This window comes from Hordeum vulgare, chromosome 5H, assembly GCF_904849725.1.
Source record: "Hordeum vulgare subsp. vulgare chromosome 5H, MorexV3_pseudomolecules_assembly, whole genome shotgun sequence".
Classification (NCBI taxonomy): Eukaryota; Viridiplantae; Streptophyta; class Magnoliopsida; order Poales; family Poaceae; genus Hordeum; species Hordeum vulgare.
The window spans coordinates 465,348,369-465,359,375 of NC_058522.1; the positions used below are offsets into that span (position 1 = coordinate 465,348,369).

At 46.4% G+C, this 11,007-nt stretch overlaps 1 protein-coding gene across 2 annotated transcripts; it reads right to left on the minus strand.

The window, feature by feature from the left end:
- Positions 1–1,509: 1,509 nt before the first annotated feature.
- LOC123398873 (beta carbonic anhydrase 5, chloroplastic-like) lies at positions 1,510–6,696 on the minus strand. 2 transcript variants are annotated; one of them, XM_045093319.1, is made up of 10 exons: positions 5,100–5,416; positions 4,961–5,013; positions 3,428–3,589; positions 3,286–3,334; positions 3,079–3,192; positions 2,927–2,980; positions 2,727–2,818; positions 2,536–2,641; positions 1,922–2,147; positions 1,510–1,807 (listed from the first exon to the last, which is right to left on the minus strand). In XM_045093319.1, exons 1-9 carry the CDS (start codon positions 5,184–5,186, stop codon positions 1,950–1,952), a joined length of 915 nt encoding a protein of 304 aa, XP_044949254.1. In that variant the 5' UTR covers positions 5,187–5,416; the 3' UTR covers positions 1,510–1,807; positions 1,922–1,949. The 2 variants fall into 2 exon arrangements, with proteins under 2 accessions (XP_044949254.1, XP_044949253.1); XM_045093318.1 differs by lacking the exons at positions 4,961–5,013; positions 5,100–5,416 and adding an exon at positions 6,265–6,696.
- Between the last annotated feature and the right edge of the window lie 4,311 nt (positions 6,697–11,007).

The window sequence follows — 11,007 nt, forward strand, 5'->3', positions numbered from 1 at the left end:
GTGTGTGTAGGAAATTTTTTGTTTCTCATGCAACGTTCCCCAACAGTGACTTGCACAAAAGGCAGCAACTTTTGAATCTCGGTGGGACCGATATACACAACTCGGTGGCACCGAAAAGGTGGCTAACGGTGAGATGACACAACTCGGTGACACCGATACTCAAACTCGGAAATTCCGATTTTGTGTACCGAGGCAACAGAAAGTTGGTCACCCTGAACTCTGTAGCACCGATATGGTTTCGGTTGCACCGATTTGGTGGGAATGGCTAGGGTTTTGCGTGAGGTCAAACTCGGTGGGGCCGAAATAGGAAAGTTGGTGGCACCGAATTTGAGTATGTGGAATTGGATAGAATGATTATGTGGGAAAATGACTGAGTATTTTGATGGCTAACTTTGAACACTTGAGCAACCAGTTCATTTTAATACCTCACCCCATTTTAATAGTGTTGGCTTTCCTATGGACTCAAAAGTGATTTCTCACAGATATAAAATGAAGAGTCTTCTAGCTTGAAGCTTGAGCCAATCTTATTCCTTTCTTGCATCAAGGAGCATCTCCACATAAGCCTTTAGCCATAGCATCTTTTAAACTTTTCTGAAATATACTTGGAAAAATATATTAGTCCAATGATGCATATCTTGTGATCAATTATCAAAACCATCCTAGGAAGCAATTGTGCTTTCACCACTACTGGAGCGAGCGCCGCGGCCGCACGTGCGCCAACACATACGGTTTTTCTAGCTTGTCGGTCCCCGCCGAGGCTCGCTGGTGCAAGCAAGCACGGGAACACGGCCGCCTCTTCCACAGGGATGGTTGGTCCCCTTGGGTCAGCTTCCACGGCCTTCATGAAGAGCTCTACCCGCACATCGTGGCGTGCAGAAGACCGGATGCGGAGCTCGCGGAACACGGCCGCCTCTTCCACGGGGATGGTTGGTCCCCTTGGGTCAGCTTCCACGGCCTTCATGAAAAGCTCTTCCCGCACATCGTGGCGTGCAAAAGACCGGATGCGGAGCTCGTCGCAGTGGTGGGCGGAGAAGAAGGTGCCGCCAATAGACTCGTTGCGGCGAAGGAGGAGCACACTTACGGCCATGCTTGCCGCAGATCAAAGGCGTTCTTCCGCAGCGTCGGACCACTAAGCCACCACCTCTCTATATATTACTAGTGTCAAAAACGCTTTTATATTATGAGATGGAAAGAATAGATCTAATTTTAATCTGTGTGTTATGATGAACTTTGTAGCAAAAATTACGTATGATCTGTGTTTTAAAATTTGCAGTCAGTTCCCCTAAAATCGTTTTAGGTGGAACCAAAAAGTTCCTAAATTTGCAGTATGCTATAGCGTCAGTCCCCGTAAAATTGTTTTAGGTGAAACCGTAAAACGGATTTGCAGTATGGAGATATAGCGCGCATATGCTAGAGTTGCTCTTAGGCACAACCGTCAGGCCCGTGATCTACAGTAAATACAGATTGAAAATGACACTGCGTCACAGTTTGGTTTATCTGTGTCCCACATGCATCCAAAATAATTATACACTGATAAAACAAACATTACAAAGCTGTATCTTATTGTTACAATGATACACCAACATTATACAGATGTTACAGTACAAGCTCTGCCAAATGTGGCAGCATTATACATTGTTTCGTTCGACTATGGTTATGCAGTTTTACTAGCCGCTGTTTCACAATTCTAAAAAGGAAACGCATAGCAACTGGATTGAATTCACTTTGTCCCGGCAGTTTACAGACTTTACTCTGGTAGTAATATATCTGCTGTGTCGAACTTTTACTCCTTTGCAGTTTTATTCATCTGCAGTGAAAAGGGTTTCTGTATCAATACCACCTGGAGCAGGTAGCAATGAAAACAGCAGCAGGATGGCAGAGTAAAAACATGCTTAACCACAGGGAGCAGAGTGAAATTTACCAGAGTATAAATAATGCTTATTCATTGATCAAGCCCAGGTAGACCTGTTCTTTATGGCATACTTACTGCCACCTTCCAGCCCTGGACGGTACACTAATGTCCACTTCTCAAATGTGCAATCAATAAAATTGTAGTATCCCCCATGAAGGTTCAAATTTCCTTCCTTCACCCTTTCCTCTATCCAAGGGTATGTTAATAAGTTCAACAGCGAGCTATTAATTGATTCCTGCATCAAACAAATTATTCAATGTCAGACAATGACGATGGTTCCCCTTCAGGTAATAGGTAGACACGGCTCTAGGCTCAACTATCTCACATGCTCGAATTTCATGGAAACGTACAGGGATCAAACATATGAAACGATAGCCGTTTAGCATGCATGTAAAGACGATGTGTAGGACTACAAAACCACCGTATCTAATTCCAAAACTTGAATGCATATGACTTCAACCAGGAAAGAAGCATGTAATCTTGAATGCATACTGCCTGACATCTTTGAGATTACATGGAATAAATAACACCATGCAAGAGACTAATCCAATGCACTCTGGAAGCAATATTTTCGGACAGTTCCTTCTTGCGGTCACGTATTACACTGATACGAATAAAATCACCTTTTCACAGTGTCTGCATTGCGATTCGAAGCTCAAATTTCCAGCTGCTGCTTCTGTGCTTAATCTTGCACTCTTCCCAAGTGAGACCCAGTCTCTGATAAAGGTTCTGTTCAATAAAAACAAGCCAGGCTTGCGTCATGTAAAAGTATAAATACAGAAGTTTGGAAGGAGTAACGTTAAGAGCATTGTACCTAGAGCTTCGATCGTCTTTCTTACTCTTCATGCTCATTAGTGCTTGTATGCCACCACAACGACTATGACCTACCACTAAAACGTTTGGTACCTGAGCAAAGGAAGGCCATTGTTTCAATACTGGATACTTCACTACAAATGATCTGTCACGTGCATGGGAAGAAAGAAAAATTAAAGCCATATCAAAAAAGATTCTTGCCTGAAGTGTGTTGACAGCAAACTCTAGTGCTGCAGTAGTCTCTGAAGCTCCATGCTAATATTGCAATATTATGAACTATCAGAATTTCCACAATAGAAACTGCATTGCTTTAAAAGTTAAACAACACATAAAGATATGCTAATTAGTAATACCTCGTATGGTGGTACCAAATTTGCCACATTACGGACAGTGAATGCATCACCAGGCTGAAGCCCTAAAATACTGGTAGGGCAGACCCTGGAGTCAGCACAAGCAACCACCATGAACTGGACACAGGAACATGAAACCAAAAGTAATACAAATAAGGGACAGCACGGTGAAAATCACGAAGATTTGGAATTAACATGACAATGCTATACCTCTGGTGTTTGCTGCTCAGCAAGTTTTTTATAATTGGTAAAATTTTCCCTGACCAGGTTACAAATACAGCAGCGTCAAGAGACAATATTCATCTAACTTATGAAAATGAATTATTCATTATGTATTACATGATTGACTTACACGTAGTTCCGTTGCTTAAAGTCCGTGAACCTCTCTTTTAGTTGATTGAATGGATCATATCCTCCATCTGTCTCATCTACAGTATCATGTTGAAAATCTAGAAGTTGTCGGGTCAAACCAGAATGATCTGTCGAAGCCTTTGTAGTACATGAGAAATCGCTCCTGGAGGTGATATATACTTCATTGTGGTGAGACATAATATACTAGTACAACATAATGTTCCTCATTCGATAAATCGAAGATTCAGAGCATGGTTGGTTTGATACCAAAAGTTGGCATGCCATCTAGTGATTGGTTGGTTACCAACTTTTGTTGCTGATCTCACAAAAATTATCAACTTTTGGCAACATTTGATTTTGCCTACTGTTGACATCAAACCAATCTTAATATCAAGTGGGCAAATTGTAAAATTCAGTGTTTTCCGGTACCACGTTTTTTTGACAAAAAGTTCATTTCAGGCCTACTGCATTGCTTGTATGTTACCATTTCATTTGAATTTCAGTCAGAGATGGCACTACACAGTTGTGAGCATACTCGATCAACCAGCCGAGCATACTCAACAAAGCAAAATGTTTGCCCCAATTCTATGTACAATTGAGTGAAAGAGGGATAAGATTTGTACAATCGACAGCATGAAGGGCTAAAATGCAACTCATCATTAGCATGAAGGGCTAAACTTCAATTGAGTGGAATCCATGTCTACTTAGATGACTATGGCTTTTAGGCCTTTTCCTTGGTCTGTAATAGAGTTTGTTATTTTGGTGCTGTCAGATTTTTGCCCCATGGCATCCGTTTCGATGGCGGGCAGATGTAGTGGGTTTCCTGACAGTGCGTTGAACTCGCATCTCTCTTTCCCGTCCCCTGAATGTTTCCTGAACTGATGTATTTCCGTTCTAGTAATGGAAAGGGGTTAGCCCGGTTCAAAAAAAAAAATGACTAACTGTCCAAGGATGTAAATTAAAATGCTACAGTATAACCCAGGGCATTAGTGAACTATGCCCATCTAATTATTGTAGTGTTAACCAGAGGAAAGCAGTGCATCACTACAGATTACAACTTGAATTATGCTTATATCAGTGCGACAGAAACCATTAACCAAAGTTCCATAATTACACCGCTGGCTTCCTTAAAAGAATTCCACATGCCGAGATTTATTATTCCCCGATTTTGGATATCTTTCGATCTTCTATAACAGCAAGGACTAGGAAGAACGGAGAAATTAAGATTAAACTAGTGACAGTGAGAATTGAGAAACCGGCTAAATTAACCCGTAAAGACACTTGCATGCAAGCTACTGTAGTAAGCGAGGCAGCCAGGAACACAGCAGCTCCACATAAAAATAGAGACACTGCTCTAAAAAAGAATCTTCTAATTTGTGCGCCGTATCGCCACCCAGCCCAGGAGACAAAGAGCAGGATAAATATATCAAAGCAGAAATTCAGAACGGCGCAGATAAACAATTCTGCAGTCTGGCGACTCATCCAAAGCAACAAAGCTACAAAGCTGGCGCCTGAGACAGGATAACAAACTCACCGTCCAGATCCTCCCACCCTCAGGGCAACGCCGCGCGCCCTCGAATCGCCGATCTGCCGCGCCCCCAGGAAAATCCACGAATCAGCAAAACGGAACCGCGGAAGCCCCGGGAATGGGCAAGGGGGGGAGTATCACTCACCGACACGGTGCCGCGGCTCCGGCCGGAGCCGGCGACGGAGGGGGCCGGCGCGAGCGGGGAGGCGGGCCGGAGGAGGCTGGGGGCCATGTGGTGTGGACGGGTAGGCGCCGGAAGGGGTCGTGGGGGGGCTCGGGCATTTGAGGAGGGGCGGCGATGGCCGAGGCTTTTTACGGGGGCGCCGAGGAGGAGGGGACGGACGACGGCGATGCGACGGAGAAACCGAGGCCCGGGCGTTGCGGCGCGGCGCGGAGAGGTGGGAATAAATTAGGGTCGTTGGGTCGGGCCGTTGAGCGGCGGAAGCGTCGATGGTTATTAGATTAGTGGAGGGGGACTCGTAGTCGTAGGAGTACAGCTGTGCAAGTGTGCTGTTGGGGAATGACGTCTTGTCCGGCTGTCCCTTGGTTTGATGCGATGGGATGACCCTGGCCGTCCGATTCCGTAGATGCTGGAGTGGGTGCCGTGTGAGGCTTCGCGGCCCTTTTTGATTCCTGGGCCCACGGCCACGGGACATCCGGGCTTATCGAGTTGCCTGCCTACGCATCATGAACAGTACTCCAGAATAATTGGGCTGTGTCCACTGGATGCTGGATGGCTGTCTTGTCGACAGGCTCGTACGTGTTTAATGTTTTTTTCTTAACAAATGCAAGCCCTTATATACATATGTATATTCATCCATATAAACATACACATACACATTCTACACATTCTAACTATCTCTATGGTCATCTTTGAAAGACTGGACCGGAATATCATTTTAAGATTGATGAAGTCACGTAGGTGCCTTGTCGTCGACGAAAATGTCATCTTCATTAAAAATGAACCATCCAAAATCCTGAAATAAATTTGATAATAATGCAAGCAACATGACTTAAATTCTAATGGCTGAGAATATCACTGTCCCTCTGACCATCCAATCAAAGATTAGTTTGCTACGTGTTTGGTGTGTTAATGTTGATTTGTAAAAAAAACGAGTAGTTAGCAAATGGTTCGCGTATCTTCCGTAAACAGGATGGATGCTAGCTCGATCAAGCAACACGAACTGGGCACTGAGCAACCGGCGTCGGCCGTGCAGGGACAATCATGCGAATTGCGAAGCAGAGAGACGTCCCTGAACCGAACATGACACCATTTCTTGATCAAACGCAAGCTTAGTTAGCACGCTCACCGGCGAGGTCGACGGCGATCGTCCTCCCACACGGCGGCCCGCTGCCGCTGCTCCTCTCTATCGTGGGCAGCAGGCGGCCTTTCTTGCCACGTCGGCGGCGCCGGCGCCGGTGATCGAGCCGCCACCACCGCAGCCGAGGCTGCTGCGCGTGTGGCGGCAGCCAAGCGGCGAGCTGCTGATCGCAAGGACCACGGGAGCATAGAACGGAAGCAGGCTCCGGGCGGAAATGGCCCCCTAGCTGGACGCCCGGAGCCGCATGGGGGGTAGAAAAACCGGCGACGAGTGGTGCGATGCGATTCCGTGTGGTACAGCTACGTACGTGCGACGGACGGATGGATGGGTCGAGCAGCGCGGAGCGGACAGGTAGACGAAAGGAACGGGTTTGTTGGGCGCTGGCGGCGTGGACTGGACTAGACGGGACTGGACGTGTGGTGGCCGGAGGCGAGGGAGAAACCATGAACTCTATTTAAAACTCGTGATGATTGACAAGGGCCGTGCAGATAGGAACTCCGAGTCACGTACTACCAATCAATCTCCAGCTTTGCAATGCATACACGGCCGTTCGGACACGCAACTCCGCTTATACGTGAGCCAATTCTCTTCCTGCCGGCTTCAGGAAAGCTCCTGCATTGCCATCACCTGCGAGGCTGTGGGGGGATCGGTGCACGACGGAGGAGAACCACTGAACCCGCGCGCCGGCGGTGAGAAACCACCTCGCAGCGAGCATGCACTGCACGTACGCTGGCTGGCTAACGATGCCGCCGGTAAGCCGGCGCCCGTATCGGCTGAGCCGGGCTTGCCCTTATCCTCCAGCAAAACGGGGTGGGGGGCAGCATGCGCGCGGTCCCGCACTCCCGTGCTCCGTCCCCACCGACGACGTGCGCCCGGCCCCGTGCATCTCTGTCCCTGTTTCCACACGGTGGTCGGCGACCAACACCGTTCGACGGCTCTGCGACCAAGAGCTGGCCACGTGACGAGACGCACTAGTGCTCTCCGAGGTGCTGTCTCGTGCGCCATGGGGGTCTTTCGATTTGGATCTAGCCGAGGCGGCCAGATCTGGTTGGTGCGCTCGCCAAGAAAATGGGAGATGCCGCGGGCGGGACAAGTGTGCAAGAATGCTGCCGACGGAAGTACGATCGTCGTAGGCGCGCTCCAGATACAAGTGGCACAACTTGTTTGGTGCCCTGGATTTTTATTTTAGTCTTAGTTTTTTAGTGTGACTAGATTTTATTTATTTCATTTTACAATAGTTTGGTGCCCTAGATGAGCATAGCTGTTTTTCTTTTTAAGAACACGGTACAGAAGCATACACTCATTGACTCATATGTACTCTCTTCGTTTTTTTAGTCTGCATATAAGGTTTGATCAAAGTTAAGCTTTGTAAAGTTTGACTAACTTTATATTAAAAAGTATCAACATTCACAACATAAAATTAATATTATCAGATGCACCAAGAGATATATTTTCATACTATATAATTTTAATATAGTAGATATTCATATTTTTTTATATAAATTTGGTCAAACTTTATGTTGTTTGACTTTGACCAAATCTTATACGCGGAGTAGAAAGAAACGGATGGAGTACGTGCATACACTTATGAATACATACGCAGATCCTACCCCCAATGAGAACATTTGAGAGATTAAGCTGGCATATTATTTTGAGATTGACAAAGTCATCATAGGCGCTTGTAGTCGACAAAAACGTCTTCTCCCACTGAACGCGCATCACTGAAATCCTAAAACAAATTCAGGAATAATGCGACCACCAGGATTTAAACTCTGAAGGGCTGGGAATACCATTGTCTTCCTAGCCATCTAACTACATGTTGATTCGGGGTGAGCTGTTATTAGGGCAACTCCAATGTCGTGCACCAAATTGCCTCTAAATGTTCGAACTGCACGGTCCAGAATATTTTTGTCGTTCAATGTCGTGCATCAAATTGCCTCTAAATGTTCAAACTGCACGGTCTAGAATATTTTTGCCCTTCAATGTCGTGCATGAGACGTTTGCAATCCAGTTCAGACAACGAAATTCCTATAAACCCGAACCAGACCTCGAGGAGTCCACATAGTCCGTCTAACCAATTGTGAGTTGGACCACATGCCCTCACAACCCATGTGATGTGGTTTTCTTTTGTTCACCTAGTCCACCGTGTTGTCCGAATTTGATGCTTATGATTGGAAAACGGGCTTTCCTACTGATGTTCATGGACCTGTTCCGACGTGTCCACGGAAATTTGAGGTGTCCGTTTTGTTGTACAACATTTGAGTTGTCCTTAGAGCATGGTTAATAGTACAGCTAGGTATTGGCTATATGATCTTGACATGACATCTATAGCCAAACTTATAGCTGGCAAGTATACCTAGCCATTCGTCGGGCCGAGGCAGACCAAGTCCGAAGCAAAACAACTCAGGCACGGCCCGACCCGGCCCACGCATCGGGCCTAAGAAACAGGCCCAAGCCCGGTCTGAAAGTGTAAAAGCCCGCCGGGCCTTGGGCCTCGGGCCGGCCCTCTTCGGTAGAACGCAAATATGACGGGGCCGGACTGGACCGACTTTCGGGCTCAAAATCTAGGCCCGGGCATGGCCCATAGGCAAGATCAGGTCGGGTCGTGTCTGGCCGGGCCTGTCGACCCGGGTATCCTAAGGCCAGATATACCGCTAAGTATAATAGCTAGATGTAAATAAGTAATACTTTATTGATACATCACCCACCTTCCTTTCCCACTAAGTGTCTAGAGACACGTGCCTGTTGGGAAATGCTGCATAGGAAACAAAAAAAAATGTTCGAACACCCAAGATCTATCTATGGAGATGAACAACTACAAGAGGGGGAGTGCATCTACATACCATTATAGATCGCTAAGCGGAAGCGTTAAGAAATGCAATTGATGTAGTTAAACGTCTTTGAGATCCAATCACGATCAGTCCCGACCCAGCACCGAACGGACGACACCTCCATGTTCAACACATGCATGGCTCGAGATGTCTCCACCTCCTAGATCCAGCAAGCGTAGGCGGAGTAGTAGATGAGTTCTACGGTATCATGACGGTGTGGTGACGGTGGTGGTGGTGCAATCACAACAGGCATTTGCCAAGCCCTTTCGCGACACGACGGAGGAGAAAACGATCTAGAGAGAGGGAGGGTGTCGCCAAGGCTATGTGTGTTGGCTTCCTCCCTCTCCCTTTCTGTTTATATGAGAAAGGGGTAGGTAGGGTGCAGCCTTGGCCCTCCTCCAAGGGAGAGCTGGTCGCCCAAGTGGGGAGGAGTCCACCTCCCACAAGGGAGGTGGGCGCCCTAGGGGAGGAGTCCCTCCTCCTCGAGGCACCTCCCCACCTACCACTTGGGTGCATGGGCCTCTTTGGGTGGGGCGCCCAGCCCATCAGGGCTGGTGTGACTCACTCTTCGGCCCATGTGGGCCCCCAGGGTAGGTGGACCCCCGGAACCCTTTTGGCAAGAACCCAAAACTTTTTCGGAACCCGAATACCACTTTCCTATATATAAATCTTTACCTCCGGACCATTCTGGAAATCCTCATGATGTCCAGGATCTCATCCGGGACTTCGAACAACCTTATTCCCCAACATATATAACTCAACAATACTATATCGTCATCGAATGTTAAGCGTGCGAACCCTGCGGGTTCGAGAACTATGCAGACATGACCGAGACGCCTCTACGGTCAATAACCAATAGCAGGACCTAGATGTCCATATTGGTTCCTACATATTCTATGAAGATCTTTACTGGTCGAACCACGATGTCAAGGATTCAGTCAATCCCGTATGCAGTTCCCTTTGTCCATTGGTATGTTACTTGCCCGAGATTCGATCGTTGGTATCTCCATACCTAGTTCAATCTCATTACCTGCAAGTCTCGTTACTCGTTCTGTAATACAATATCACATGAATAAGTCCTTACTCACATTGCTTGCAAGCTTCTTATGATGTTGTATTACTGAGTGGCCCCAGAGATACCTCTCCATCATAAGGAGTGACAAATCACAGTCTCAATCCATGCCAACTCAGCAGACACCCTCGAAGATACTTGTAGAGTATCTTTATAATCACCCAGTTACGTTGGAACGTTTGACACACAAGGCATTCCTCCGGAGTCAGGGAGGTGCATGATCTCATGGTCTTAGGAACAGATACTTGACATGTAGAAAGCAATAGCAATAAACTTAATGATACGATCGAATACTTGCTTACTGTTTGGCTCTTGTCCATCACACCATTCTCCTAATGATGCGATCCTGTTATCAAATGACAACTCATATTTATGGCTAGGAAAACTTAAACATCTTTCATCAACGAGCTAGTCTAGTAGAGGCTTACTATGGGACACTGTGTTATCTATGTATCCACACATGTATGCGAGTTTCCAATCAATACAATTATAGCATGGATAATAAATGGTTATCATTAACAAGGAAATATGATAATAACCAATTTATTATTGCCTCTAGGGCATATTTCTAACAGTCTTCCACTTGAACTAGAGTCAATAATCTAGCATTACATGGTAATGAATCTAACACCCATAGAGTTCTGGTGTTGATCATGTTTTGCTCGTGGAAGAGGTTTAGTCAACGAGTCTGCAACATTAAGATCCGTATATACTTTGCAAATGTTTATGTCCTCCTCCTTGATATAATAGCGGATGGAATTGAAGCGGTGCTTTATGTGTTAGGTCCTTTTGTGAAACATTGGTTCCTTGGCTAGAGCAATAGCACTA